General features: G+C 40.0%; 2 protein-coding genes across 2 annotated transcripts in view; one reads left to right on the forward strand and one right to left on the reverse strand.

Moving 5' to 3' along the window:
• Positions 1–1999, reverse strand: part of LOC126966843 (RUN and FYVE domain-containing protein 2) — a 39597-nt gene extending 37598 nt beyond the window's left edge. The window contains exon 1 of the mRNA XM_050811106.1: positions 1660–1999. Within this exon, the coding sequence (XP_050667063.1) occupies positions 1660–1825 (166 nt within the window). The 5' untranslated portion in view covers positions 1826–1999. The remainder of the gene's footprint in view (positions 1–1659) is intronic.
• Positions 2000–2445: 446 nt separating this feature from the next.
• LOC126966859 (uncharacterized) lies at positions 2446–8474 on the forward strand. The gene is made up of 6 exons (XM_050811129.1): positions 2446–2752; positions 2832–3189; positions 3617–3829; positions 6561–6729; positions 7356–7486; positions 8328–8474. The coding sequence occupies exons 1-6, from the start codon at positions 2505–2507 to the stop codon at positions 8427–8429; spliced, it is 1221 nt and encodes a 406-aa protein (XP_050667086.1). The 5' UTR covers positions 2446–2504; the 3' UTR covers positions 8430–8474.
• Positions 8475–25938: the final 17464 nt, after the last annotated feature.

A 25938-nucleotide genomic window follows, 5' to 3' on the forward strand; every position in this document is an offset into this window, starting at 1 on the left:
GAAGAAACCCCAGAACATGTGCTTACGGAATGCAGGAATGTGGCCAAGCAAAGGGTACAAATCCTCCAATCACCTGCATCAGTCCCGGATGCCTGGTGAAATTTAAAAAGACTGCTAGACTTCTGCAACGATCTGGGCTGGTTGGAGTAAGAAGACAAACGAAAACGCACAATGGCCCAATCGAGAGGCTAAGTGTGTAAATAGCCCCACTAAACTAACAAACTATTTAAACAAATAGGTAAAGCTTTCTTTTTAAAACACAAAAGAGTTTTACCATACCTACTTATTCAACCAAGCTTATTATGGCTCTCTGTTGTGGTGTCTGTGGAGGTACAGAAGTAAGTCCAGCTCCAGTTTTAAACAGGCTGCCACATTCATTTGCTTGAGCTTTCTATGCAAAACTTGTCTTTTAGAAATTAATTCCAACAAACTTATTCCCAAAACACATTCATCACAAAATCATCATCACTGAATAGGCTTTGGACATCACAGTAAAAAATAACCAGTCAGTTTATTTAATTAGAGAAATTAATTTGTCTTATTTATTTATTTTACTGGTATCACAAATAAATTGTCAATATGCTTACTTAAATGTTTCCTTAGATATGGAAACCAAAAGTGGTGTCCGGGGGTTGAACTCTCCTTAGTTTAGCTAAGTACTCCTTGACTGTTTTCCAATAACAGCACTAGAGCGCATTAGGCGGCATAATGCTCAACGTTGAGTGTCCAACTACAGCAACATTTCACACAATCAAGCACTCTCAAAAGTACTGCTTCCGCGTGATGCGTAGAATAGATACCAACTCAGTGGCAGAAAATTAACGTGTGTATTTTCTATAAGTTGGCATTGAATTTTGAAAGTTTTGACGTAGTTTTAGAAATAATAAAACTTAATTCAGACTGTATTAAAAAAAATGTAAGTATGGATAAAGGTACATATTTACCAAAAAATGATTTAAATATTCTTCGTTTATTGTATTTTGATTTGAGCTGATGGTCTTGTTACCAATGCTCTAAATAAATAAAACTAAAACTAATGAAGGTACAATTTCATTTTAGAATTCTAATGTATATTATTGAACAGAAATATACTTATTTCAACATTGCAATCGCTTGATCGAATTATTTAATGAAGCAGACATCATGAATGTTTTCGTGGAAATGAACATATTTATCAAAATTAAAAAGACAACATCTTATTTTCTTATTAGATTGCTAACTCTATGAATATTTATTTTCAACACCGAACTTAGTAGACACACACTCTGCTGGTGCATTTTAAAACTAATTCATGTTCCAATTATTATCAGAACTATTCGGCATTGTGCGGCACTGAGTCACATTATGGTCTGTAATTGTAATACTACCCTTAGCACTAACATAAGGAATGACTATGAGTACAGCAGTTAAAAACAGAAGCTGATAATAACATCTTAATTGAATATGATAAAATAAAACTTGTGAGCAAATGAATAGATGAATTAATGCACTTTAGTGTAAATAACAATATGATAAGTTTGTGAGTATTAAGAACAATAAATAATATTATAATAAATATAAGATTTGTTTAATAATTCCCTGGTTGAGTCACTCTTAGCAGCTTTGCCACATCTTCTGTTTTTTTTTATATAAAAAAAAAATTGCAAAGTTTATACTTACTTTTGGTAGTACTGAAAAAATATGATTTTTCTGGTCTAGATAATATCAAATCTGGCCACTTCTCCTCTTTACTAGACGTTACTGATGGGGATCGTTCAATTACTGGTGATCTTATTGACGAAACGGATGCTGTAGGAGACACTTCGGAATTCTCTTGGGACTCCATAATTAATTACTTTTGACTCAAACACAACGTTTCTTAAGCATAGTTATTTATTTAATTCTACGAAATATAATTGAATCATTGTTAAAATTGTATAAAAAGTGGACTGATCACAATTCACAACATTATTATTTTAGAATTTCGATTTCCGGCACGTAGCTATACAACTAAAGCAAAGTCAGCTGTCACTGTCAGTCCACAACTCACACTAACAGTTCAGTTTTTGTCATTAACGTTGACTTTGATAGTTAATTTTGGCATTTCTGGTTCGTTGAAACATGGCAGGTGACAGTTTTATTTTCTCAATTTGTTCTGTCTGTGGTAGGCAAGGGTTATATATTATACAGCCTCCTCCCATTTTTGAATAATGTCTCATTTCATTTCTAAGATGAAAATAAAGTCATGAAATTATATATTTCATATAATAGTTTTTTATTTATATTTTTAAGCTTACCAATCAGACTATACTGAGATGATACTTTATAGTAAAATATTAGTTATGCAACCAAAAAGTTTTACTTTGATTAAAATTTTTACGTCAATAGGTGCGGTAGTATTGGCATTTGATTTTTCTACTCTTGTCTCTGTCATTATTCATAAAAAAATATATTCTGTAAATAATCTGGTTGAAACTAATAACAAATACGTCATATTTGTAACTATTACCATCTCAGATAATATTATGAATTTTCAAACTTCACCAGTCTTTGAACCTCTTCGCGTATTGATATTCAATTCTCTTACCCCTGTAGCCAAACTGGTTTCGTGGAAAATCTTATCAGGATCAGTCTTTGGGGAAAGTCAACTAATTGATCTGACTCTAGTGGTATATGTCAATGAGATACCTAGCGCTGAATTGTTGAAGAATGAATTAGAAACTGGCGCATTGTCATGCATGAATACCATAAAAATTACATCTGATTTACCTAGGTACCAATGTATATTTTAATTTATCTATCGTTAAAAGTATTCCAAGTAGGTACAAGTCGCTACGAAACTTTTTGTTCAGTATTTCAGATGGCGACGTATTCTGTTTCAATACAAACTTTCCAAATCCAAATACCTACGAAGAAGAAGAAGATGAATATGATGATTGTTTTAGTTCATTGTATCTCATTATCAAACTAGCAAGTAGCTTTACGTGGCCGGCTAGTAATCAAAATACAGAAGACACAAACGAAAGTGATCTAAATAGAGGAAAGTATATATCTGCTTCTGTTCTTAAGAGGAAACCAATTATAGTAGCAGATGGCATTGTAACAATTGACATATTGAAGTCGTTCTCAGAAAATATGCCTCCAGACTTGTTTTTCTTCCCTTCGCCACTAACATCGATTGCAAAGGCTGTTTTGGCTGATTACTTAGGAGTACGTAATTGTTAATAGCTTAATTCTATATACAAGGTTTTTTTAATTTTTGAAAAAATAAAACCATTAAATATATTAATTCTTAGATAACTTATACGTCTAGATAGACTGTGACAGCTGTGAACACGTCGAAAGAAATAGCGAGGAACGTTTAACCTCTAATTTCACCAACGCACCAAGAGGCTCTATCTAGACGTATATTATTTGACTCACCCTTTCATCCTTCATTTACCAATGTTATTCCCTAGTTTATTTTTAAATTATTCTTATTTATCTCTTATTTGTACGATAATAATATCATACATATCATTAGATAAAACAAATAGATATATCTAATGATATAACTACTGCAAAATGTAGATATTAATTAAACAAAGACTAATTTTAAAAGTTATGCTATTACTTGTACTGATGTATTTCTATATAGGTCCGTTGTAATAATATAAACGATTCATTGGTTTGGGCGGCAAATGATGAGGTTTTCCATATTCAAGTTGAAAAACCTATAATAACTAAAGGTGCAGTTACGACTAGCTCATTATGTGAAGGAGACACGATCGACAATAACTTCTTAGAAAGTATAAATATGGATTCAACACAATTCAGCGAAACTTGGCTGAAAAAAGATTTTCTCGACAAGGTTAGTATGAACTTATTTAAAAAAATTATAAGAATGAATAAGTAAAGTCCGTTTCACGAAAGATGTCTCGTAGACGCGTCCTCAACGTATACGCAACCTCGTGGTTGTGTACACTTTGGTCTCTACAAATTTTCATATCCCCATTATTTCATTAATATGTGATGATCTTAAAATTTATATTCTTGTTTTAATAAACTGATACATATTATAAAACAATACTTAATTAGTTCCATTTAATGCCGCGGGACTACTTTCGTGAGATAGACTCTACACAGCTATTAGTATAAACGCATTTTTTTTAATTAAAACTCGAATTTTTATGACTATAGAACAAATCTTAATATATATAAATCTCGTGTCACAATGTTTGTCCTCAACGGACTCCTAAACTAATGAACGGATTTTAATGGTGATTACTTCATGGAGTGCAGCTTGGTCCAACTTGAGAGATAGGGTAGTTTTTATTTCGATTTGAGACCCATAAATATTTTTATTTTCAATATTTGTTTTGTATGGACATATTTTCTATGAGAGAATTTAGTGACGCACGGTTTGACAGTTCCGCTGTGAAACAATTTCATTCTAACAACAGGGAGCATATTTACGAAATAATTTTTGATGTTTTGAAATATAAAACAGTTGTTTTTTTACTATCTACAGAACAACGTCTGTCGGGGCAGCTAGTTTACTATAAAATTGCGTTTTCGTAGAGTAAAAGCTTAACTTTGGCTCGTTGGTCGAGTGGGCCAAATTTTATTATGTCACGATGTGAATTCATACACATTTCTTTACTGATATGTCAAAATCTTCACATTGAAATAAATAAAATGGTGACAATTAAAAGCTAAGTTCAATTAATTGGTACTTTTTCTATTACTTTGATTGCATAATGGATGGTTAGGGAGTTGGGAGGCTTGACTTTGTCATTTGATAATTTAAAATAACTAGTGACTATCCGCTCGTCTCTTGCGTGTCTCCTATCCGTGTATGCATGCATGCCTGGCAATCAAGCATATACAATGGTAATTAAGACTTAGGAAAATTCTACAATCTACGGAGAATGTTTGAAACTGAATAGCTTTCAATCCCGACCACCTAGAAATCCAAAGTCAACGATTTAAAGTTTTTCTCATCAAAACCTTTCCAACGATATAATATTACCATTATTATAGGGGATTTGTACCTAATGTGATTGCTGAGGAATAAAGTTTCCAATGTCGTATATTGTGCTTTATCTATAATATATTTATATATAGATGTTTAGGTACTCTGGCTGTCCTGATGTCCCTTAGGAAAACGTCGTTGGCTGTCGAACTTGTGTTGTCTTTTGGGACCTCTGTTAATAAGGTCACGGAATAGGGTTAACTGAATTGTGTCTACTTTAACCTCTAGGCTGTATAATAATAATAATAATAAGTTTTTAATAAAGGCAACATACCCAGTATACATATGAAATAAATAGGCACAATGATATTCTTATACATTTATATAAAGATAAAAAGTATAAAATATACAAAAAACTTATAAACTGTCTGGAAAGGTTAAAAAAGCTCTTCCCAGGCATAGTCAAGGCACCTTCTTTTATTTACTATTTTTGTTTTGATGCACACCTAGCCAATATGAAAAAAAATTGGCATCCCGTCACAAACCGTTTGGAGAATACGGTTCTGAGATTTGCGGAGTCTATCCCAGAAGGAAGCAACTATTTTTCTCATCACAGCATATAAATCAGGCACCCTCGATTTAGCAAACATACCCGAGGCACTGCAGTATCTATGCAATACCATCAATATGCGAAAAGCCTCATTGTACTGCACGCGCATTATCGTGTATGACTTTTAGAGAAATTTCGTCCAAAGTGTACAGTTGTAGAAGCACTGGCAGTCCGCGTTAAACAGTACAATCTTGATGGGATGGCTGCATTTGGCATATCTTCGGGCAATGTTGCAACGAATCGAGAGTGCCCTCCTCTCTCTCAATATCACAGTCATCCTTCAGCATGTGCTTTGTAAGAACATGTCCCAATCAGTACCGGATTAAACACGAAGAAACAGTAGCTATTGCTACTGTTTCTTCGTATTTAAGCTTTCTCAATATCTCTGCCTGACCGTAATTTTTTGAGCGAATCTTCTTAAGATGTGATATATTAAATTTACTTGATGTCACAAAAACGTGAAACTACAATATTTCCTACAGACAATCTACGTTAGATACTTGGTAACCGACAAGTTACAATACAGATCAAAGGCTCTTTAAAAAAATTTGCTACGGCACTTGCTCAATCCGATACTGGTCCCAAGTATTTAAACTTTGTTACAACTCTAACCACTGTATAAGTTGCTCGTTTCACACCTCCGCCTATCGCTATCACCCAATACAAATTATCTGCTAATCTTAGTAGGCTGTGAAGTTTCACTGTCTACATACGTTCCACACAAATTGAGTTGAAAGGCTCTAAATGTACTTCATTAAAAGGGCGGCTACTTATTAACCATCAGGTTTGAAAGCTTAATTAGCTTCTGCTTGACAACCGCTTATATTTTAATTAAGATCGCAATTTCAAGAAAAGTTTCACTTTAAAATTAAATATGTAGTACTTCGTATTAAGTTTTGTCTGGAGCTAAGGTTAGTTAGCTAACTACCTGTCTTGCGCATATTAAATTAGTACATTAGGACTATAAATTATAGTAATAAAAATTGTATAAAATAATTTCTCGTATATTTATCACAGGTGTGTTCAATTGCAAGTAAAAATCCATACGGATCTATCTACAAAGCATCCGAGTTAGCTAGAGTTATGCGAGACGTGTGGAAAACACGTGCAGTCAAAAATAACGACCAATTAACTTACAGTACAAATATAGGCGTCATAAGCGATGGATCTTTAAATACAATTAAAGGTAAATAATCTGTTATTTTTAAGGCGATATCCCTCACATCTGCGCGATTAATTAAATTAAATTTGACTCTCTCGGGTTCCGTCCGAGCGCACTTCCAATGAGCTAACCGTTCGAGTGTAGTATGGTTCATAAGTCTTGGTATGTCTGGTTCAACTCTCGGGCTGTGGCTTCATCTACAGGATCCACTTTACAGTTGATAACCTGCTCAACCCAAATAATTGCATATCAGGAAATTGGTTTGAGTTGTCGCTCTTTTAAGTCTGTTAATTGTTTAAGATTGTGTTTTTGTTTCATAAAGTCCGCAATAGTAATAGTTTTTTAATAAAAACATGTTCAATGGTGCCTTTTATTGATTCAAAGTCCATGAATTGTTGCGATTAATATAATATTTAATTGTACCTAATGTTACTTGTTAAGCTTTTTTAATCCTTTACAATAATATTTTTTACTTAAATTTCTAATACTCGCGTTTGGCCTTGGCCACATTCAACGAACTAAGACAAACGAAAGCCTGCGAAAGGTTTCACGTATAACTATTTCGTTCGTTATGTATATAGTAACGAAACAAGTGTCAAGCGAAACCTCAAAACGGTATTCTTTCGTGTTGATTTTCATAACGTTTGCAGGTTTGCCGTATATTTTACCAGTGACGTTCAACAATGATTCATGGGAAGTCAACGAGAGATTTGCAGAAGATATCCATCTGAAACAAGAAATAAAAAGGATCAACTTATGTGTTAAGAAGCAGCATGCAAAGGTAACAAACGTAATAATAGCACCTTCGCACAAACCTGAAGTCTTAAATCGCTATAACAAATATTAATTTTTGTCTGAGTATTAGATGGTATAATTATATTTTTTTTAAATGAAAATAAGGGACAAGACGAGCAGGACGTTCAGCTGATGGTAATTGATACGCCCTGCCCATTACAATGCAGTGCCGCTCAGGATTCTTGAAACCCCCAAAAATTCTGAGTGGCACTACAACTGCGCTTGTCACCTTGAGACAAGATGTTAAGTCTCATTTGCCCAGTAATTTCACCAGTTACGAAGCCCTTCAGACCGAAACACAGTAATGCTTACACATTACTGGTTCACAGCAGAAATAGGCGCCGTTGTGGTACCCATAATCTAGCCGGCATCCTGTGCAAAGGAGCCTCCTGGTAACTACATCGCGATTAGGTGATGGGCAGCGCAATAACTACGAACAAACACAAATTAATAATTACTTACCAGATAAAGTAAGCATTTTACTTTATACACGTACCAAGCCGTGGAATGAGCTTCCTTGTGCGGTGTTGCCCAGACGGTCATATCGACATGGGCACCTTCAAACCTCACCACCTCTTGTGATTCCTCTGGTGTTGCAAGAGAATGTGGGCGGCGGTGATCACTTAACATAAATCACCCGTACGCGCGTTTGTCCTTCTTTTCCATTTAAAAATGTTATAAATTTATTTTTCTCCGTTGACAAAACGTCTCCACAAATAATAAATAATAGAGTTCATAAGACCTGGCGACAACGTCAAAATAAAATGTTATACTTGCAACGGAGACCAATCCTTAATCTAAGATTTTATAGTATGATTTTATTACAGCTCATTCCGTTGTGTAAAAAGTTCCTAGAGACACATGTTAAAGCTCAAATAACTGATGAGTCAACTGAATACAGCCGTGTTGTTAGTGTTTCAACATTTTGAAAAAAAAAGCAAAAGAAAAATGCAAGGAATGTATTTTAGGTATTGTATTGTTTGGCCCTCTCTTCGGAGATCAAATATAGTATTTTATTTCAACTATGTTTTTTTTAAAAAACACTTATCTGTACTATTCATACATAACCAAGATAAAAAAAAATACAATAAAACAACCGACTTCAAAAACACTTCCAAAACAATAGATCTAATATGCACTGAAAAGTATAAAAATAATTGAGTATTTTTGTACAATCCAATTAATTAATCTAATTCTAGTTACGATTATCGTTATTTTTTGGTGTCAGTGTCAGCCAAAGTAGGGTTGTAACTACATACATAGATATAGGTGAGATTTGCTTGTGTCGCACGTGCGACGTGAGGAGGCGAGAGCGGCGCCGAGGCAGGAGGGCACCGATCCCAAAAATAACAATAATCGTAACTTGAATTAGATTATTTAATTGGATTGTACAAAAAAAAGCAATAATTTTTATACTTTTTAGTGCATATTACATCTATTATTTTGGAATAGTGTTTTTGTCGGTTGTTTTATGTCATTTTTTTTAATTTGGAATGTTTTTGTTGAAATTGTATAGTCGCCTTCAGCCATGCCTTTCCTGCTTAAAATCGTCATTGTAAATTCCTTGGCTTGTCAAAATGCGCAGTAAGGCGTAAAATGGCGGCTATTTCACATGCAAGAGACGAAAATAAAAGTTTATTCATCATTGTGCTTTAGAATAATTATACCTCTAAGCTGATAATCAATAAACATACCAGAACATTGGTTCTATTATGTTGCGTAATCTGCGTTATTATTTTATAATAGAGTTCTATAATGGACTCGTTGGTATTCCGTGCGCTAAACAAGTCAGGCGGCTTCACCTAGACAAACAAGTCTACCAATGTGTTCCAATTCTGCTACATGCATATAATATACAAAATTGCATTTCATTCGACCTATGGCTCAAAAGATAAAAATCGCTGCCATTAGCGCCAGCTATCCGCAATTAACGTAACTATGTACGTCGTAGTGGTCATATTGCCTCTTATATATTGTGGCAAAGTTTACACACTTTTTACAAAGTTTACTACTACATTCACTTTTATATAATATTATGTGGATTTGTCGCATATTTCACACGCACGGCAATACTTCAAGCCGGCCCACATTCTAGCGCTCTACAAAGCGCAGGTCCGGCCACACATGGAGTATTGCTGTCATCTCTGGTCTGGCGAACCCCAGTATCAGCTCGATCCATTGGAGCGCGTTCAACGCAGAGCAGCTCGAATTGTCGGGGACCCAGTGCTGGTGCTCGAACGGCTGGATCACTTGGCGTTGCGTAGAGACGTCGCCTCATTGTGTGTCTTCTACCGCATTTATCATGAGGAGTGTTCCGAAGAGCTGTTTGTTTTGTGTTGGTAAAAATAAACGTAAGCTGCCTTGGATCGATAATAATATTAATGATCTTTGTAAAAAGCGTGAGAAACTCTTTCGCAAATGGAAAAATAATGATTACGATCCTAAATTACCTTATACCGGACGTCATCGACTCGGTCGATACGGCTCACAGTGCTATCTCTCATGTGACGTCACATATACAGAATAGGATCAAGGCCTGCTCCAGGCAGGTTCCGACGATGCAACCGCATCGCCTAAACCTGCCTCCAGAGGTCAGGAACTTACTCACACAGAAGCACAGAGCCACTAGACTTTACGACATGTATCCGTCGGTCGAGAATAGGCGCCACCTCCGCTACCTACAGCGGGTGGTACGGGAACGTATCGCGGAACTCCGCGGCGAACGTTGGGACCGCTTGCTCGGCAACCTTAAGCCATCACATGTGGCTTTCTGGAAGCTGCCTCGCGCGTTCAAACAGGAGCCGCCCACTGTCATGCCTCCTTTGGACAGACCGGGACTGCAGCCGGCGCTCGATAACGATGAGAAGGCTGAATGCCTCGCCGATAGTCTCGAGAGTCAGTGCTCTCCAAATGCAGCAGCCGACCCGACACACGTTGACGAAGTTGATCGTGAAGTTGAACGTCGCTCCGCTCTGAGCCCTTCAGGCGATGTAATAAAACCCACCTCTTACGAAGAGGTGAAGCTAATCATTAAGGAGCTTCACTCCAAGAAGGCCCCGGGGCCCGACACTATAAACAATAGGGTTCTTAAAATCCTACCCTCGACTCTTATTACTTTATTGGTTACCATTTTTAATATTCTATTGTCTAATAGCGCGTTCCCCGAACAATGGAAAGATTCCATTGTTATCGGTATCCCAAAACCCAATAAACCTAAAGCTAATCCGAGTAGCTATAGGCCTATTAGCTTAATTAACTCGATCGGGAAACTTTACGAAAGATTAATTCTCGCGCGTCTTAATCATTACATCGCGGAGCTCAACCTGATACCCGACATACAGTTTGGATTCAGAACCGCTCACTCGTGTCCCCAGCAGGCTCACCGACTCACCGAGTACATTCTCGTACGGCGTCAACTTCACGCTACCACGGCAGCCGTGTTTTTCGATGTCGCGAAGGCATTCGACAAGGTATGGCACAACGGCTTAGTATTCAAGCTGTATCTACTGGGACAGGCTCGTGCGGACAGGTTCAGACAGGCTCGTGCGCATCATACGAGCCTACCTTACTGATCGCTCCTTCCGATATCGAGTAGAGGGCACCCTATCCTCACCCAGACCCATCAGGTCTGGCGTGCCACAGGGTTCAGTCCTCTCTCCCACTCTTTTCTCGCTCTTCACGAGCGACATTCCCAAGTTTCCGAATGTCCAGCTCGCTCAGTACGCTGACGATACGGCACTCTACTTTGGCTCCGCTCTATTGAACCGCTCAACCTTGAGCAGGAACATTAAAGTGCTTCAAGCCGCCGTCGATGAACTAGGCAACTGGTTCAGAAAATGGCGGATTGAAGTGAACCCCACCAAGAGTGCAGCGGTACTCTTCGGTAACGCGAATAGCATCCGCGCTAAAAAACGACCGACCGACGTCATTAAATTGTATGAAACACCCATACCGTGGGTGAAGGATTACAAATACTTAGGAGTCACGTTCAACAGCAATATGAACTTCAAGAAACATATTGATACGGTATGCAATAGAGCCCGATTTGTCCTCAGTCGCCTTTATCCACTTGTGTGTGGGCGAAGCAAACTTCCGCTCAAACACAAAGTGACGCTGTACAAAACCATCGTACGGCCCATACTGTCATACGCAAGCGTCGTTTTCAGGCACACCCGACCGAGCTACTTACGTCGTTTGCAAGTAGTTCAAAATAAATTCACGCGCATGGCAACCGGAGCCCCGTGGTTCATCCGAAACGTTGACCTTCACCGCGACCTAGAGCTTCCGACGATAGCTCAACACTTTAAAGAGATCTCGCGACGCTTCTTTGACAAGGCGCCTAACCATCCCAACATCTTGGTTAGGAAGGCATGCGGGTACACCCCCCTTCACCATAGTCTCAACCCAATAAGACGTCCCAGACACGTAACGGTAGACGCGGATGACGACATCACCATCGCGAACGCGACACCCACACAAACACCGACACAGACACGCACACACCGCCTTCGCAGGCGTAGGCGCGGTCAACCACCGCAAACCACTGACACTCGTCACTCTGACGATGGCCAGCGGCCCACACCCTAGATACACCACACATTGTTTTGATACCCGACGAGACGTTAGTCCTCGTCCTGTAATCGTTTCACTACACTCACTAACACACGGACTGACTGACGGACTGACATACACCACTTACACAACCACAAACACACTCCACAAACAGACACAAACACAAACATACATGCACACTAACATTTACACTACTTACACACATACAAACATACATACATACAATCATAAACACATACACACACACTTACATACATTACACTAAACATCACCACACTCGCCGGCGAGTGTGTTCTTCTCATCTTTTCATCTTCATTTTCATTTTCATTCTCTCTCCTTCCCACAAGCACACAGCCGGTCTGAGGTTCGAGTCTCCTTAGGAGACGCCCCGCGACTGTTGTTGCGTAGTCTTTGCGGCCTCCACGGCCCACGTCCTACTTCGCTGTGAAAGCCAGGGCTGCTAACAGCACAGAGGAGGTTTCAGTCGGTATGGGGCGTCCGCTTACGCCGACACTCGAGTCCGACATATTACGCCCCGTTCCGGGGCGTAAATACGTAACAGTATTTCCTCCTCTCAAAAAAAAAAAAAGATCCTAAATTAAGATTAGAATATAATAAAGTTCGTAACAAGATACACAAGGTTTTAGAAGCTAAAAAAAATTCATATTACCTAAAAGAAATTAGTAATAACTTTAGAAATACAAAAAAAATGTACCAAATAATAAACCAAATGTTAGGTCGTGTGTCATCATCTATTGATTTAGCAATTCTTAAGGCATTCAATGCGCAAGGGTTGCATACTGAAATCATTGCAGATAACTTTGCGAAAAGCTTTGATACTGCAGTGAATGATATTAGTCCAATATGCAACATAAAACTTTATAAACAAAATAATTGCCGCCAACCAAATGATTCCAGTATCTTTTTAAAAAAAGCTTCAAGCGATTCGGTCTATAAAATTATAAAAAACTTAAACTCACGTAAGGCACCTGGTCTGGATGGTATCAAGGTATCAGATATTAAATTAATTGGAAGAGATGTCTCCACGGCTATTGCAAACTTAATAAATTGCAGTGTAAGCAAAAGTCATTACCCAAATGAATTAAAAGAAGGCTGTGTGAGGTCTATATTTAAAAAAGGTAAACATAGTGATTATGATAACTATCGACCCATAACAATACTATCATCGATTGATAAAATTGTTGAAAAGTTTATATGCGAACAAATACATGGTTTTTACAGGAAACATGAAGTACTACAACAAAATCAATTTGGATTCCAGGCCGGTAAGAGTACTTCAATCCTTTTAACAAAATTTACTGACGAAGTGAATAGTCACTTAGATCTTAAAAAACACGTTTTAGTATTATTTATAGACTTCTCTCGCGCCTTTGATACTTTGTTGCATAATCAACTTATTCAGGAGTTAGACTTTTGTGGAGTCCGTGGTCCATTACTGGAATGGTGCAGTGACTATCTAAAAAATCGGACATACAAAGTGAAAATAGACAACACGTTGAGTAAGCCAGTCATGGTGAGAAAGGGCACCGCTCAAGGTTCAGTATTAGGGCCGCTTCACTTTCTTTCATACGTCAATAACATCAAAGATTGTATAAAAAACTGCACTTGTTCCCGTTTGCGGACGACACTTGTCTCGTAATCGCGGACAAAGATCCAATAAAGGCTTGTGATTTTATGCAACAGGACCTCAATAACCTTACCCGGTGGTGTCATGATGTAGGCCTTGTTCTTAATCCAAATAAAACTAAGCTCTTATTGATAAAATCACCGTTTATTAAGAAATTACCAATCAAAATCATAACAGCTCACGAACATGTCTGCCTACATAAAAACTATCACTCATGTAAATGCACACCCTTGGAAATAGTTAGATCTCACACATATCTTGGGTTAATAATAGACGATAAATTTAAATGGAGTAATCATGTGGACTATGTATGCAACAAACTTAGACAATTCCTTGCAAGTATCTCAATTCTTAAAAATCGCATACCCTATAAAGTCAAAATAATGCTCTATAACGCGTTAGCCGAATCGTACGTTCAGTATGGACTGAGCAGTTACGGTCGTACTTACAATTCGTACCTTGACAAAATTAATATAATTCAAATTCAAATTCTTAAAAAAATAGTATCAAATCAAATTAAACGTAAATTTCAGGGTAACGAAAGCGGGCTATTTAAGCATTGTCAAGTGTTGTCAATATTTAAGCAAATTGAATATGCAATACTAAAAGAAAATTATTTTAATAATAAATTAAAAACAGCCATAGATCACCCCGTGTATACGCGCGCTGTTAGTCTAAACCGGCTGCACATGCCTCGGGCATCCAATGCGTTCGGTGAAAGAACAACAGCTTACATAGTACCTAGACTGATTAATAAACTGCCACGTGACTTGACCGACTCGTTGACTGAGACTAACTTAAAACAGAATTTAAAAAAATACTTTTTAAGACTTGACTGACCACCGATCAACTTATCGTGCTTAACTATTAATTGTATCATGTACTTTTACTTTTATTTGTTTAATTATAATGTATAGCTAAGTGATTGTGAACTATTTTTTTTTTATTAATTTAATTCTGTTGGTGTAGACTTAATTTAGCAATTGTACAAACCTCAGTGGTTTTTATTGCTTTGAAACCGCAATGTAAAATTTGTTTTTTATTAATAAATATATATATATATATATAAAAAAAAACCTGATTCCTGCCGCCGAATTCACGCACGACACGCCACAAGTTAGGATATCATCCCCACCATCTGGATGTGTGGCCGTCCTCCACAGTGCGGTTTTCAAGGAGCTTTCTTCCGCGTACTAGAACGCTGTGGAATGAGCTTCCTTGTGCGGTGTTTCCGGGACGATACGACATGGGTATCTTAAAAAAAAGCGCGTACACCTTCCTTGAAAGCCGGCAACGCTCTTGTGATGCCTCTGGTGTTGCAAGAGAATGTGGGCGGCGGTGATCACTTAACACCAGATGACCCGTACGCTCGTTTGTCCTCCTAATCTAAATCTCCTAATAACTTCTGTCTGTATGTAGATGTATGGGAGAGCTTCCATATTAGGTATACCATAAGGAGAGATATCTTTGTGACGAGCAACATTTTTACATTTTTTTTTAATGGAAGCCAAGGACTAACAAGCGTATGGGTCACCTAATGTTAAGTGATCACTGCCGCCACCATTGTCTTGAAACACCAGAGGAATCACAGGAGCGTTTCCGGTCTTGTAGAAAGGTGTACGCTCTTTATTTGTCCCTGTTGTATTGGCTTGGAAACACCGAACAAGGAAGCTCATTCCACAGCTTGGTTGTACGTGGAAGAAAGTAGAAAATCATTCCATGGAAGAACACCACACACATCCAGATGGTGGGGATGATATCCTAATTTGTGGCGTTTCGAATGAAGGTGGCATTCGTCGGCAGGAATTTGGTCAAACAACTCTTCGGAACACTCCCCGTGTTTAAAGCGACATGTGAAAAAATAAATAGTATAAATAAAACTTACCTTTTGCTTACATCTTTTGGAATTGAAATATTTAATTTAATTTTAAGGATGTATGTAGTAGGTTACTTAATAAATTAGCCTCACCTTAAGTTTTCTTACGTTTGGAATATCTACGAAAGGCAGAAATTACGTAAGCCTAAATTGTAATTGCGGTATGTTACGCGACAAAAGGGCTCGTCAAAATTTATGAGCTGAAAATAAAAATTTGTATTACAAATGTTTATTAATGTTGCCAAAACAGAGATTTAGTCCGTTCAAGTAGCTGCTATTCACCGTCGGGGAATTCATATTAAACTCGTGTCATTAGTGCATAAAGGAAAACTTGGATTAGTTCGGCAACTTGAACTGGCAGTGGGCGGACCTGTCCGTTCCCGACGACGTGGACTAGTGATGTAACTTTTTAGCTGATTTCATTAATTTATGTTCAATAATTATATATCAAACCAGCTGATACCCTGACTTCGTCCGCTTACACACAATATGACTGACCACATAGTGCTTGGAAAAATCGTTGTATTTTTAAACTTTACATTAAATGAAGATATCGCAATATTTTTCTGTTTAGGACCTAGTATCTAAGGATAAAACTAAGAAGAATTAATTGAAATCCATCCAAAAATTTAAGTCTAGCGAAATATCTTAGTAATGTAGTAATTGTTATAATGAATTGGGGTTGATAACATTCTATCAAATGAGTTCTACAATCTTCACGTCATTGATATAAATTATTGCAAAGAAAGCGTGCGAGTGATAACATATCTATTTTTATTTAATGAAAATAAGGGACGTGATGAGCAGGACGTTCAGCTGATGGTAATTGATACGCCCTACCCATTACCAATGCAGTGCCGCTCAGGATTCTTGAAAAACCTAAAAATTCTGAGCGGCACTACAATTGCGCTCGTTACCTTGAGACATATGATGTTAAGTCTCATTTGCCCAGTAATTTCACTAGCTACGGCGTCCTTCAGACCGAAACACAGTAATGTTTACACATTACTGCTTCACGGTAGAAATAGGCGCCGTTGTGGTACCCATAATCTAGCCGGCATCCTGTGCATAGTAGCCTCCCACTCGTATCTAGAGGAGATAGAATAATTGGTAAGCGAATCTATGGATACTGTAATCGATTTTGATTCACCAGTCGTAAACAGTCCTCCACGTTTGGCATTAACAGCTTAGTATTTTGATTATCAAATCACTAGCTAACTCACACATTGACAAATATGATGATGGTCACTCATTATCAGGCTGTCAGGTTGTCTCTACGTTTGTATATTCTAAGTATATTGTTTCAACGTTATACAATTGATTGGTTGGCGTTTACGTCATATTAGTTATTTATACAACTATATAATATAATATACTAACAGTTATAAGGGGTATTAAAACACGAATGTGGGTTTATCTTTTCTGTTGTTTATATGGGTATATGTAGTTGATAATAGTATCACATTAGTGTTTTAATACCTAATTATCAACAGTTGCATACAAGACTTTATCTACACCCATAATATGAATTCTCTATAAAAGAATCTGAAAATCTACTGCTGACATTAAAAAAATCCAGTCCTAGTAACCATTACATCATCGAAACGAGTGCTGTAATGTTTGAACTGAATTTCATTACAACACTCGTTTGGATGATGTAATGGTTATTAGGCCATTGGGTGTTTTAATGTTGGCAATAAGCTAACTGTTTTAGAATCTAATAGAGGATTTAAAGCATGGGTGTATGTAAAAGGAATAACAGGCCCAAAAGGCATTTATTTTCTCAAAATGAATTCCTTTACAATTCTTTTTGATGTCAGCTCAAACACTACCACCGTTACGGAAAGAAATGGCGCTCTGAGAGAGAAGCAACCGCGGCGCAAGAAACTCTCCCAACATTCTTTTTGCGCTCATTTTAACAAAATAACATATACCGCGTACCACGAATGTAACACAAATAGCTCAATCTCGCAAACATGAAAATCAAACACCAATTTATAACTGTTATCAAAGAAAGAGCATCTAACCATTACAGAAAGAGGATATGTAACCGTTCGATACGTATTTTTGTAACACAAGATAAGGGAACAGCCAACATAATGTGTTTGGGATGTCGTGTATGCAAATAATGTGATGTGATAATGATACATAGAAGCCGATAATTTAAGAAAACCCCATAAAGTTAAAATACACTGTCTTTAGCTGTCAGACGACCTGTATAGCCGAGTGGTTAGCGATCCTACCTACTAAGCTAGAGGTCCCGGATTCGAATCCCGGTAGATGCAAGCATTTATATGATGAATCTGGATGTTTGTTTCCGAGTCATGGATGTTTAAATGTATTTATGTATGTTTAAGTAAGTATATTGTATTAAATATATCATTGTCTTGTAACCCATAACACAGGCTATAGATGCTTAACTTGGGGCAAGATAATTTGTGTAAAAAGTGTGTCAATATTGTTATTATTATTATACACTTTATTTGTGTTTTAATCCTAGAAGTGAGGGTTATCCCTTTAAAAATATAACAAATTACACAAATAAAACTTGAAAAACAAAAAAATTTTATGAACGTTGCGGGACTCGAACCCAAGAACTCCGGCGTCCCGTGCCGGTGCTCTAACCAACTGAGCTAACCATTCGAGTGTTGTATCGTTATAAAATCTTATATGCTTAGTTCAACTCTCAAGTTGTGGCTTCATCGTCCATAAAATTGGCCATCAATTTGTCCATGAAAATGGCATCGTTCATAAAATTTTGTTGTTTTTCAAATTTTATTTGTGTATTAATCCTAGAAGTGAGGGTTATCACTTTAAAAACATAACAAATTAACATAACAAATTGTTTAGATTTACAAGAGCGACATCTCAAGTCGAGTTTCATGAGAGTTCAAGAGTTTCTTGCGCCGCTTGTTCTCTCTCAGAGCGCCATTTGTTTCCGAAGCGGTGGTAGTATCTAGTATATTAGAAATGACATCAAAAAGAATTGTAAAGAATCGATTTTGAGAAAATAAATTCCATTTATGCTTTTTATCAATTGTAAAGTAGATCCTGTAGATGAAGCCACAACCTGAGAGTTGAACAAAGCATACAAGATTTTATGACGATAAGTCACGCGAACGGTTAGCTCAAATGGCAGAGCACTCGCACGGAACGCGAGAGGTAGTGGGTTCGAGCCTCTCATCGTTGAAAAAATTTTGTTTTCTAATTTTATTTGTGTACACTGTTTTGATTTTAGGGCCTTAAACGTACTTATTTGTATAAGCATACGGTAAACGATGAAACTTTGGGGATGAATTTATGGGCACGAACATGAAACTTAAACAACACGATGGAATATTTTATAATGAGAAACGACAGATTTTTGTGAGCTTGCTTGCAGATGGTATTTTCTGGAATCATTGTACATATTTTTTTCTGAAAATATTTCCAAAGGAATTCTTCTGAATGTCAAAGTTTTTATTTGCATAAACATGTTAGATTGATGTTACATAAATATTATAAAGTACATGTTTGCCACATTTATGACATGCAAATTTTACAACTACCGTCAATTTTTTCAATCAAACCACTACTATCGCTTCTGAAGTACTCTGAAAAGAAAAGGCACATGAAGCTCTCCCCGCATTCTTTTTTTGCGCTTTTTTAATAAAATACTACAATTTATACAATTTTGTGAAGTGTTTATTAGGATGAAGGATAACCATTTATTTATTGGTTTAAAATACTCATAATCTAGTCGTCAGTCGATATACCTTTATGTGTTAAAATCTTTATATACATACCAGTGGGAGGCGCCTTTGCACAGGAAGCCGGCTAGATTATGGGTAGATACCACAACGGCGCCTATTTCTGCCGTGAAGCAGTAATGTGTAAGCATTACTGTGTTTCGGTCTGAAGGGCGCCGTAGGTAGGTATTACTGTGCAAATGAGACTTAACATCTTATGTCTGAAGGTGACGAGCGCAGTTATAGTGCCGCTCAGAATTTTTGGGGTTTTTCAAGAATCTTGAGCGGAACTGCGTTGTAATGGGCAGGGCGTATCAATTACTATCCTGCTCGTCGTTTATTTTCATAAAATAAACAAAAACCAACATTTTATGTATTATTGATCTTTTCCCAATACTCTGTTGACAGAGTAGCAATTCAATAAATAAATTAGATTATTACTGGCCACAATTACGCAGCTTTGGAAGACGTATATTACTCGATTGAGGCGATGTGCGATGTTTTGGCCTAATTAATCAGTTGCCAAGGGACGCAGCGTCTGCTAAATTAATTCTAACGGTCCATGATTCTGCTTAATTGAACATACCTGACGAATCTTACTTATACTCTTTGGTATATTATATATATTGACCCCTATAGCCCAGTTATTAATGACCCTGCCTACTGAGCTAGAGGTCCCGGATTCGAATCTCGGTAGGGAATGCAATGCAATCATTTATATGATTAATATGAATGTTTTTTCCCGAGTCATGGATGTTTATATATAATATGTTTAAGTAAGTATATTGGATTAAATATATCGTTGTCTTGTACCCATAGTACAGGCTATACCTAGTTTGAACCAAGATAATTCGTGTAAAAGAGTGTCAGTATTATTATTATTATTATATTTTCATTTTTTCTTTTTACCTTCATTTATGAAGCATATTAACATAAAACACTGTTGAACGTGAAACCGGCTGTCTTTTTAGTTCATATCGCATCCGATAGATGGTGCATAGAGCACAGAGATAAACATTAAAACATGCTAACAATTTTCCTGCCGAAAGTTAGCTTACGGTCACCAGTATTTTGCTCATTACAGTATTTTGCTCATTACTGGGCCTTCTAAGCGCCCTGCTAGATAAGCTATTTACGGAGAAGATCGCTCCGTTAATTAAGGAAACGATAGACATCCAGACAGCGAAATCCAAATCTAAAAAATACAGATCGTCATCTGACGTTTCGAGTTCCGACGGGGAATCCGAAATGGAGATAGGCAATGCGTCCGACGCAAGTTCCGTGGCCTCGGTCAAACCGAGGAAAGTGATCACCCGATCAGCCCGTCCGCCTGTCCTTCAGGCGTACTTTGACGCGCAGGCGACCCCTAAGGTCCCCGCGGTCAGTCCTGACCGCACGGTAGCCCCTCAGGCTTCCAGTGCTTCACCGGCCCGGCCGGAATCCGCTCTACCGTCGAGAGCGGAGAGTGTCGCGTCGGATGCTGACGGCTTCATCACCGTCAGTCGCAAGAAGAAGCGCGGTCGTGAATCGCCTTCTCTGGATAGCACACCCGCGAAGAAAGCCGCGGCCACGACTGGCTCCGCTCCCGCGTCCGCGCCCGCGCCCGCTAAAGCCCGCGTACCGCCTCCGACCAAGCGCCCGCCTCCTATTTTTATAGGGGACCGAGGCCGATGGTTATCCATCAAAAACAGGATCCCGAAGAGGCTCTCCTTCCAGGCGAGGGCGTACCAATCACTAATCAAACTAGAGACCAGAGAGGTAGCGGACCACCGCGCCCTGACATCTCTTCTTAGAGAGCTGAGTGTGGGTTTCCACACGTACGCCCTGCCTGAGGAGAAGCGCCTGAGGGTCGTTATTAGAAACGTCCCCAAAGAGTTAGACGAGGCCGACATTCTGTCGGACCTCAAAGAGCAGGGTTACCCTGCACACGAGGTGCACCGTATGCGCGGAACCAACAATAAACAACCATTTAACATGGTTCTCGTAGTCCTCGACCTCACGCAAGAGGGAAAGGAAATTTTCAACATCAAATCGGTTTGTTCCCTTCAGGGCATCCGTACCGAAGCTCCTCGCAACCGCGGGGGGCCCGGTCAGTGCCACAGATGCCAATTATACGGGCACTCGGCACGAAATTGCGAACACACCCCGAGGTGTGTGAAGTGCCTCGGGAAACACGGAAATGCGCGGAGCCCCCGGCCTGCGTCTTGTGCGGGGAGAAGGGGCACCCCGCGAGCTATCGCGGGTGTCCCAAGGCACCCAAACACAAGCGGCACCCAGGACGCCGCCAGCCGCAAGGCAGAGCAGAGAAGGTGGAGTTCACTCCAACCTTCAAACCTGCGCCGCCTCCGAAAGTAAACGCCTGGGCGAGGTCTCCTCCGGCTGCCAACGCTGCCACAGAGGCCACTCTCGCGGCCCCCGCGCCCCTCCGGCCTCCGCTAGCGTCCCGCCCGGCGGCGTCGGTCCCGCGACCGAGGCCACCGGCGCCCGCGTCCGCGGCAACAGGTAGCAAAGGCGGCAGCACCTTTGCGTTCATGTTCGAACTGTCAGAGATGTTCGACATTGACGAAATAACAGCCCTGGCCAGCAGGCTCGATGCTGTCCGGGAAGACCCGCCGTCGCTCCTGCAAGTTATGGCAGACAACGGCAAAATATTCCGTGCCCTCACCGAAATAGGGCTAAAGTATAAAAACAACATTCGCGATGCCTAATTACGTAAGCGGACGGGTCAAACCACATACGCTCCGTATAGCGTATTTTAACGCCCAAGGCCTTAAGCCTCAACTAGACTTGGTGAAGGAGTTCGCTCACGAACATCAATTAGACCTATTCTTAGTGCAAGAGACATTTTTAAAACCACGTATACGCGATCCGCGTATCGCTAATTATAACTTAGTTAGGAATGATCGCACCACCCGTATGGGCGGCACCCTCATTTATTTTAAAAGGTCTCTACACTGTATACTTATAGATCCTCCGGTCCTCACTAACATCGAGGCCTCTGCCATCCGGGTCAGTATGGCGAATCACCAGCCGATCACTGTTATTTCAGCTTATCTTCCGCCGAACAAACAAATATTAGACACAGATATAGAAGCATTACTCGGCCACGGGGCCGCAGTCATAGTGGGCGGCGATCTTAACGCCAAACACTCCAGCTGGAACAGTAGAGCCACAAATAGAAACGGAATTTTATTAGACTCTCTCACAGACACGCGGAACTTTTCAGTAATAGCACCCGACGAACCAACACGTTATCCGGATAACGTCGCGCACCGACCCGACATTCTAGACGTTGCGTTACTTAAAAACGTAACGCTCAATGTAAATTCAATCGAGGTTCTTCACGAATTAGAGTCAGACCACCGGCCCGTCGTCCTAAATCTAGGCCCACCGGTTAACTTTCAACCACCGACGAAAACAGTGATCGACTGGCAACGGCTGGAAAAGGATCTCGAGTCTATCAAGTCCGACGACCTTGACCGTATACCGGACGTCATCGACTCGGTCGACACGGCTCACAGTGCTATCTCTCATGTGACGTCACACATACAGAGTAGGATCAAGGCCTGCTCCAGGCAGGTTCCGACAATGCAACCGCATCGCCTAAACCTGCCTCCAGAGGTCAGGAACTTACTCACACAGAAGCACAGAGCCACTAGACTTTACGACAGGTATCCGTCGGTCGAGAATAGGCGCCACCTCCGCTACCTACAGCGGGTGGTACGGGAACGTATCGCGGAACTCCGCGGCGAACGTTGGGACCGCTTGCTCGGCAACCTTAAGCCATCACATGTGGCTTTCTGGAAGCTGCCTCGCGCGTTCAAACAGGAGCCGCCCACTGTCATGCCTCCTTTGGACAGACCGGGACTGCAGCCGGCGCTCGATGACGATGAGAAGGCTGAATGCCTCGCCGATAGTCTCGAGAGTCAGTGCTCTCCAAATGCAGCAGCCGACCCGACACACGTTGACGAAGTTGATCGTGAAGTTGAACGTCGCTCCGCTCTGAGCCCTTCAGGCGACGTAATAAAACCCACCCACCATGGAAAGATTCCATTGTTATCGGTATCCCAAAACCCAATAAACCTAAAGCTAATCCGAGTAGCTATAGGCCTATTAGCTTAATTAACTCGATCGGGAAACTTTACGAAAGATTAATTCTCGCGCGTCTTAATCATTACATCGCGGAGCTTAACCTGATACCCGACATACAGTTCGGATTCAAAACCGCTCACTCGTGTCCCCAGCAGGCTCACCGACTCACCGAGTACATTCTCATACGACGTCAATTTCACGCTACCACGGCAGCCGTGTTTTTCGATGTCGCGAAGGCCTTCGACAAGGTATGGCACAACGGCTTAGTATTCAAGCTGTATCAACTGGGAGTGCCAGACAGGCTCGTGCGCATCATTCGAGCCTACCTTACCGATCGCTCCTTCCGATATCGAGTAGAGGGCACCCTATCCTCACCCAGACCCATCAGGTCTGGCGTGCCACAGGGTTCGGTCCTCTCTCCCACTCTTTTCTCGCTCTTCACGAGCGACATTCCCAAGTTTCCGAGTGTCCAGCTCGCTCAGTACGCTGACGACACGGCACTCTACTTCGGCTCCAACCGCTCAACCTTGAGCAAGAACATTAAAGTGCTTCAAGCCGCCGTCGATGAACTAGGCAACTGGTTCAGAAAATGGCGGATTGAAGTGAACCCCACCAAGAGTGCAGCGGTACTCTTCGGTAACGCGAATAGCATCCGCGCTAAAAAACAACCGACTGACGTTATTAAACTGTATGAAACGCCCATACCGTGGGTGAAGGATTACAAATACTTAGGAGTCACGTTCAACAGCAATATGAACTTCAAGAAACATATTGATACGGTATGCAATAGAGCCCGATTTGTCCTCAGTCGCCTTTATCCACTTGTGTGTGGGCGAAGCAAACTTCCGCTCAAACACAAAGTGACGATGTACAAAACCATCGTACGGCCCATACTGTCATACGCAAGCGTCGTCTTCGCGCACACCCGACCGAGCTACTTACGCCGTTTGCAAGTAGTTCAAAATAAATTCACGCGCATGGCAACCGGAGCCCCGTGGTTCATCCGAAACGTTGACCTTCACCGCGACCTAGAGCTTCCGACAATAGCTCAACACTTTAAAGAGATCTCGCGACGCTTCTTTGACAAGGCGCCTAACCATCCCAACATCTTGGTTAGGAAGGCATGCGGGTACACCCCCCTTCACCATAGTCTCAACCCAATAAGACGTCCCAGACACGTAACGGTAGACCCGGATGACGACATCACCATCGCGAACGCGACACCCACACAAACACCGACACAGACACGCACACACCGCCTTCGCAGGCGTAGGCGCGGTCAACCACCGCAAACCACTGGCACTCGTCACTCTGACGATGGCCAGCGGCCCGCACCCTAGATACACCACACATTGTTTTGATACCCAACGAGACGTTAGTCCTCGTCCTGTAATCGCTTCACTACACTCACTCACACACGGACTGACTGACGGACTGACATACACGACTTACACAATCACAAACACACTCCACAAACAGACACAAACACAAACATACATGCACACAAACATTAACACTACTTACACACATACAAACATACATACATGCAATCATAAACACATACATACACACTTACATACATTACACAAAACATCACCACACTCGCCAGCGAGTGTGCTCTTATCACCTTTTCATCTTTCATCTTCATTTCATCTTCATTTTCATTCTCTCTCCTTCCCACAAGCACACAGCCGGTCTGAGGTTCGAGTCTCCTTAGGAGACGCCCCGCGACTGTTGTTGCGTAGTCTTTGCGGCCTCCACGGCCCACGTCCTACTTCGCTGTGAAAGCCAGGGCTGCTAACAGCACAGAGGAGGTTTTAGTCGGTATGGGGTGTCCGCTTACGCGGACACTCGAGTCCGACATATTACGCCCCGTTCCGGGGCGTAAATACGTAACAGTATTTCCTCCTCTCAAAAAAAAAAAAAAAAAAAATGCTCATTACTAGAGTTTCCTCTCAAGTGTTTGCAACTTGCAGTATTATGTATGTGTGAATGAGTAATAATGTGTAAAGTGTAGATCCATCTTTGATTTAAACAAACACTAATATAAATAACTTTGTTCCCACGTCTAACTTAATAGATGTTGAAACGGCTAGACTTGTATATTTCAGCTACTTTCATAGTGTCATGTCTTACGGAATTATATTGTGGGGTAGGGCTGCAGATATTGAAAACATATTTGTGCTGCAGAAAAGAGTAATTCGAGCAGTCTATAAAATGCGTTCAAGGGATTCATTCAGAGAAAAGTTTAGTGAAATAAATATTATGACAGTACACTGCCAGTACATATACGAGAACCTCCTATACGCCCATAAAAATATTAGCCATTTTAAAAAGAATAGTGATGTACACAGTGTCAACTCGAAACAAACATAAACTCGCAATTCCATCTACTAGGCTCCGTAAAATTGCTAAATCTTTTAAAGTGGATTGTGTTGTATTTTATAATAAATTAAAACTAAATTAAAATGTTACCTATTAAAAAATTTAAATGTAACGTAAAAAATAAATTAACATCTAAG

This window comes from Leptidea sinapis, chromosome 11, assembly GCF_905404315.1.
Source record: "Leptidea sinapis chromosome 11, ilLepSina1.1, whole genome shotgun sequence".
NCBI classification, from domain to species: Eukaryota; Metazoa; Arthropoda; class Insecta; order Lepidoptera; family Pieridae; genus Leptidea; species Leptidea sinapis.

Excerpts from the sequence above, each read along its gene's own strand:
- LOC126966859 (XM_050811129.1), top strand. The coding sequence starts at position 2,505 with ATGAATTTTCAAACTTCACCAGTCTTTGAACCTCTTCGCGTATTGATA. Across the intron at positions 2,753-2,831 it reads ATTACATCTGATTTACCTAG|TATTTCAGATGGCGACGTAT; the intron begins GTACCAATGTAT and ends CTTTTTGTTCAG. Across the intron at positions 6,730-7,355 it reads ATCTTTAAATACAATTAAAG|GTTTGCCGTATATTTTACCA; the intron begins GTAAATAATCTG and ends TAACGTTTGCAG.